At 49.8% G+C, this 6,475-nt stretch overlaps 1 protein-coding gene across 1 annotated transcript; it reads left to right on the top strand.

The window, feature by feature from the left end:
- Positions 1-4,573: 4,573 nt before the first annotated feature.
- Positions 4,574-6,212, top strand: LOC114497808 (DNA-binding protein inhibitor ID-3). The gene is made up of 3 exons (XM_028513725.2): positions 4,574-4,955; positions 5,086-5,168; positions 5,716-6,212. The coding sequence occupies exons 1-2, from the start codon at positions 4,656-4,658 to the stop codon at positions 5,143-5,145; spliced, it is 360 nt and encodes a 119-aa protein (XP_028369526.1). The 5' UTR covers positions 4,574-4,655; the 3' UTR covers positions 5,146-5,168; positions 5,716-6,212.
- Positions 6,213-6,475: the final 263 nt, after the last annotated feature.

The raw sequence follows: 6,475 nt of genomic DNA, 5'->3' as shown, positions 1-6,475 counted from the left end.
ACAGAGTAGCCCAACTTGGAGGCTCCTAAAATCCCCAGCCCTGTAAGGACTCACACTTTAGCTCCAGTTGGCCCCCCATGAGTCCCTTCTTAGTATTGCCCAGATTCCTGAAAACAGTCTCAACAGGAACCATTAAACTCACTTGGCACCACCTATCCTACTCACCAGGGGCTACTTTACATCATAGCACATCAAAATAATTACAGGCCTGGCCAGTGTGGCTTCAGTTGGTTGGAGTGTCATCCAGTAAGTAAAGTGAAAGGTCGAGGGTTCGATTCCTGCTTAGAGCACATGCCTAGGCTGCTGTTCGGGCTGGTTTGGTCCCCCATCAGAGCGCATTCAGGAGACAACCAATTGATGTTTCTCTCTCACATCGATATTTCTCTCCCTCTCTCCCTTCCTCCCCCTCTCTCTAAAAAAAAATCAATAAGCATGTCCTCAGGTGAAACTAAAATAATAAAAATAATGGCAATAGTAATTGCCTGTAATTGCCAGTAATTGGTTCCCACAACACTTTCCACCCCTTGTCCTTTTTCACCCTCCCAGCTGTGAGGAAGATGGATATTATTGTTCACTTCATTTTACAGAGGGGACAACTGAGGCAGAGTGAGGGTAGGTGACCTCTGCAACGATCTGAAGCTGACCTTGCTTCTGAGTTCCCTGTGCTTTCTTGTATGGCACAAGTCCCAAGCAGTCCTTTGAGGTGTGGCCTTGCTGAGGGGAGCAGCGGTGGATATTCCTACACATACGGCTGGGAAGCCTTCAGCACACCCTTACGGGAACTTTGTGAGCAAACAGGTACAGGCCAGGAAGTGCAGCGTCTGGGCGTGCTCTGAGGCCACAGCAGACCACTTTGGCCCCGGTGAGAGCTGGAGGGCAGAGTGGTGGGGGGCAGAGTGGACGGGGAGCCCAGTGACAGGGAGGGCTGGGGCTTGGCCACAGGTGGGCAGTTCTCATCCCAAGCAACCCTGGGCAAGTTTCTGAAGTTTCCCTCATCCTCACTGTCAACATAAATGGCAAAAAAAAAAAAAAAAAAAATAGAGGCTCGGTCTAGGCAAAAAGACATCTGCAACTCTCATCATCATTACTTTGGCTTTGAAATCGACAGCTCAGAGACCCCCCACCACTTTAAAAATTTTTTAAAGACAAAACAGTATAACTTAATAGTTCTGCCAACTCTTCAAAAAAAAAGTCGGAGAGCACAACACTTATTTTTTTTCTTTTCTTCTCTCTCTCTCTCTTTTTTTAATTTTGGCAAAGGAAGATTCAGTTCCTGGAAATGCTTACAAAATAATTCCTGACACTGGGAGGAGATAGTTAGAAAAGGAAGGCGACGACGAAAAACTATATACATTTCTAGATAAAGGAAGACGGTGGAGAGAAAGAGAGCAAACAAAAGAAAGAAAAGAAAGAGGTGGGGAAAAAAAAAGACTTTAAAAGGCACCAATTCAAGGAACGTTATCAAGTTCTCAGCATCTGCGACTCCCTAGCCGCTCGCGGGCCGGGGCGGCACAGACTCCGCCCCTTTCTCGGGTGTCGGACGCTCATTGGTGGGGGCGGCCGTCGCCGTCCGGTGACTGCCCGAGGAAAGGTTGCCTGGGACACGCATCCCTGTGTGAACGCATGACGTCCCACCCTGGCGCCAGGCTGTCTGGGGCTGAGTCTTAGATCAACACAGCTGTGGGACCGGGACCCACAGCTGGGCAAAGGAGCGGATTCCTCAACAAAAAATAGGATTGTGAGAAAAGTTCTGAAACAAAAACAGTGCAGACAAAAGCCTTAATGACATCCTTTCATAAAAATAAAAAAATGCAAGAGGGGGGAAAAGCTGGTAAAAGGAGCAGAACTGGGAACAGAAAGTTCAGAGGCATTTGGAATAAGAGGCTGAGGCCCCGCCGCCGCTAAGCAACTTGCACAAGACCTGAGCTAGCCCTCCAGTCTGCCGTTGGGGAAAAGAGGTCTTTGGGATTCAAACTTCATTTAGAGTTCCCACCTTAACCTGCCTCTTTCAGAATTAGAATCTTAGATCGGAGGGGGCCTTAGAGGTCATTTGCTACTTTCCACCCCCAATTTTACAGAAAACGAAGCCCGGGAGAAAGGAAACGGGGCCACACTGCAAGTATTTGGCATGGCAAGGGCAGAATTTTGCTTGCTAATCCCACTGCGTGTCTCTCTCTCGCCTATGTCACACAGCCCAAAGGCATTGCAATCTGAAAGCATCTTGGGAAACAGCAAATGGGAAGGTATTTTGAAAATGGCTTTACATGCACGAGGAGAACCTGTGAGGACCTGTGGACCGTGTACTTACCACACACCTGGCCCATGCTGGGTCCCCAGGCACCAAGGAGACGAACAGGTCTGTTGGAGACGGCCTGTCAGACACCTGGCAGAGAAGAGGCATTCGACACTTACTTGTTGAAGGCACGAGGTTGGTCTGATTAGGTGCATTTTATAAATCAGGAAATTGAGGCATAGAGAGGTGACCTACCCAAAGTTCACATCATTCATAAAAGAGAATGGGGATTTGAACATAAATCTGTCATGGTCATCGGGATGACCATGATATTTCTAGAACCTCCCGGGCATTGCCACTTTGCACAAACCTTGGAACTCTCCATGATAGAAAAGGAAAGAAAGGCCTTTCTATACGGTCATTCAGGAGTCGCCATGGACACCATTTTCCCTTTCCATGATCAAATAGCTGGCATGCTCTTCATTTTATGTTTTGGGTGTATATGGATTGACTTGTTTACTCACAGGTTATTTCCTTCCTTTTCCTTATACTCAAGAAGCTGTCCTTGGAAACACTGATGCCTTTCAAAGACATTTCTTGGGACACAGAGCACTGTGGGATGACAGCAAAGAACAAGACGTCAGGTCTGGCTCTGCCATTATTTGTGGTGTGGCACTGGACATGCTTTATAGTCCCTCTCTGCACCCTTGACCACTCCACACCTGCCTGTCCAAAATCATAAAGCTATAGACTTCTGGATTTGGAAGTGATTTAAAATAAACACTTAGAACCATCTCCCCATTTTATTCACAAGGCAAGTGAGGCCAGGGCAGCTGGGGTTGTTCAAGAGCACGAAGAAACTATTGGCAGGGCTGGGATGTTGAACTGGAAGCCTCCTGCCTTCCAGTCCCACGTCCTTTTTATTATGGTTATTTTGAGATTCTCCTAGCTCTGAGCTCGCATTGTCCTGTTAATCAGTGTCACATGCTATAGAACTCTTAATTGTTTCCTGTGTTAATCTTGTCTCCCCAAATTGTGAAATTCTTGAGAACAGGAGCTACTGCTTTATGTGAAGGGATTCCATAAGTATCTACCAACTGGTCGATTAAGGAAGCAACCATTGGGGGATCCTACTTGGTCAGTGTCAAGATGAAACCAGCATTTTAAGGCTGCAAATTCCCAAAAGTTCTAGGAAGTGATAAGAAGACAAGTGCAAGCTACTGAATGGAATGAATGTCCTGTTGCAATACAGGGCTCTACTTGCCTGTTCTCTGGTCCCTTTCCTGGGCTCCCAGATAGAACTGGAGCTATTTCATCAGGGCCAGGAATAATCAAGTCCAGGTGGCCTGCCATTTCATAGCATGAAGAGATAGACAATAGAGCTATGGTATCACCAAACTACTGTTTTCAGCATAGAGGTGTTTGGAGAAGGGGGGAAAGGAGAAAGCAAGAGTTAAGAGATGTGTTGACTCCATGGGTGGCTCCTAAAACAGTTATATAGAAATCATCCCTTCTGTCACTGCCCCTCCTTGATTCAGAACTGTCCAAAATTCTAATCAAATCAAACTCATTGCTGAAACGTAACTGGGCATGTATTTGGCTCCTTATGCCAGTTACATGTGCATGAGGCCCGAGGATGGTGGCTCTTTTCCTTTCCCAAGCAAAAAGCACTGATTCAGTCTCCTTTTTCTTTCTTTTCTCCTGTTGCTCAAATAATGTTTTTTGCTCAGATCCCTTTCCCCTCCTCCTCCTGTAATCTCAGCGCCTAGCCCAAATCTGTTTTCTTCATTGTAACCTCAGCTTCACCGCAATTAATTTTTTTCCCCTCTGGTCACAAGATAATTCCTGACGCCAGTGAGTCTGGAGGTCAGACGAACAGCAAATTGGGGAACAAGGCGGCACTAATTCCTTACAAGTTTCCCTTGAAAAATCTTTGCTTTTGAGAAAAAAAAAAAAAGCTTCTTTGCTGTTCAGGGATTTATGACCTCAGAGGAGCTGTGGGTTCGAACTAGTGTTGGGCTGTGGGTGGATTGGCAGGGGGCAGGGGAGCTCAAAGATCTGGGTCGCTGCCAGGAAAAGGCAAATTCTTAAAGTTAATGGTTTTAAGTGATTTTTGAAATCCTTGCTGGCAAAGAGGCCAGCCTCTCCCCAGTATCAGCGCTTCCTCATTCTTTGAATCCGCGACTCCGCGGTATTCGGCGTCAGACCCGCCGAAGAAAGCCTGTTTGCAATTTAACCGCGTTGTGAACGCCCTTGGCCGGAGGGGGCGGGGCCGAGGCGGGCTGTTTTGCATAACAGGCCGTGCCTTCCAGGCTGGCTCTATAAGTACCGGCCGCTGGAGAGCGTGCGCGCACAGCAGGCTGCTGTAAGGTTTGTGTTTTCACTGCTTGTACTTTCGGGATCTCCAACCTCATTCCTCAACATGAAGGCGCTGAGTCCAGTGCGCGGCTGCTACGAGGCGGTGTGCTGCCTGTCTGAACGCAGCCTAGCTATCGCGCGGGGCCGCGGCAAGGGCCCGGCAGCCGAGGAGCCGCTGAGCCTGCTCGACGACATGAACCACTGCTACTCACGCCTGCGGGAACTGGTACCCGGAGTCCCGCGAGGCACTCAGCTTAGCCAGGTGGAAATCCTGCAGCGCGTCATCGACTACATCCTCGACCTGCAGGTGGTCCTGGCCGAACCCGCCCCTGGACCCCCAGACGGCCCGCATCTTCCTATCCAGGTACGCTCGGGCGTGCGCGGGAGCCGGGCGGGGCTGAGTTCCAGGACTGGGGATGCTGCTGCACTCCTGGGAACTCCCAAGTGCCATACCTGCATATACCTAACTCTCTTCTCTTTTCCTTCTCTCTCAGACAGCCGAGCTCTCTCCTGAACTTGTAATCTCCAACGACAAGAGGAGCTTCTGCCACTGACCTGGCCGTCCTGGCATCTCCAGGTGAGTATCCCCACCTTTTCGGGGGCTGTGGGGGTGCAGGCGCGGTAGTGGTTACACAGTAAATCTTGGAGTTGGTAGGCTTTTTAAGATATTACCACTCTCTCTATTTAGAGAAACCGAGGCCAGGGACAAGTAACTAGCCCGTGATCATACCACATGAATGATGGAACCAATTTTCATCTTGTGTGTGTTTCAACCTTAAACGCACGTTGCTCCTGCCCTCCCCCAGTGGCCAAAGACCCAAGAAAGTACTTGCAGGTCCTCCTGCATGAAATAGACGTCTGTTAGTAACTTGGAGTCGTAAAGAGAGCTGTGTCTTTTTCAATTCCCTCCCATCTAGTGTCAGTTCCAAGAGGGAGGGGTGGCGCAAGCTCCGCCTGTGGTCCTTTGGCGCCAACTGGGTGGGGGCAGCGTGGGGCGCAGAGTTATCAACTGGAGGTAGAGACCAAGTTTCCTCCCTGGCGCCGGCCAGTCTGCGGACGGCCCCCGCCTCGGCTCTCTCGCCGGAAACTGACGACTCACTGGTCTTCTCTCCTCCCCCGCCCAGAACGCAGGTGCTGGCGCCCGTTCCGCCTGGGACCCAGGACCCCAGGACTCTATGGCCCGAAGCTCCAGAGCACGGATGGGCCCCAGCCTCTCCCTGCCCATTTGACTTCCCCAAGCCCCTGCTTCGAGGCTGGACCTGGCGCCCGGGAGCGAAGGACTGTGAACTTGGGTGGCCTAAAGAGCCAGCGCTAGCTCTGGGCACCAGCTGGGCAACGTCACCCAGCCCCACCCCACCCCCAAGTTTTAAAGACTGTCTTTCAGAGTGTGGGGGTGGGAGTGGGGGGAGAGTGGCTGCTCTCCAAACTGCCAAGGCAGCAGTAGAGCTGGTCTTCTGGTCTCCTCGGGAAAAGGCTCTGTGGCCCTAATTATGAACTCTATAATAGAGTATATAGCTTTTGTACCTTTTTGCAGGAAGGTGACTTTCTGTGACCAAGTGATGTATATTATTAAACTTTTTATAAAAGTTAACATTTTGCATAATAAACGGTTTTTAAACACTTGTGTGTGTAATTTGATTCCGAAAGTGCTAGTAACAGTCTCACGAGGCTGAATTTAGGGGGAATAAAGATCCCTCTCGGAGCCTGGGAAAACCAAACTTATTTATTTCCTTAAAAGGGAGGTGGGGAAATGACCAACTAACACTGGGGTGGAGGGGGGAGTGGAAGGGGCTCACGATGGGAGCCCTACATCCATTGAGGGTTGGATGCAGAGAATGTCCTGGCCCTGGCCCCCCATGCTACAGATGAGGGAAGACTGGAGAG

The sequence above is a fragment of the Phyllostomus discolor genome, chromosome 5 (assembly GCF_004126475.2).
Source record: "Phyllostomus discolor isolate MPI-MPIP mPhyDis1 chromosome 5, mPhyDis1.pri.v3, whole genome shotgun sequence".
Classification (NCBI taxonomy): Eukaryota; Metazoa; Chordata; class Mammalia; order Chiroptera; family Phyllostomidae; genus Phyllostomus; species Phyllostomus discolor.
Note: the sequence above shows the minus strand (reverse complement) of the source record. Positions and strands in the feature narration are given on the sequence as shown.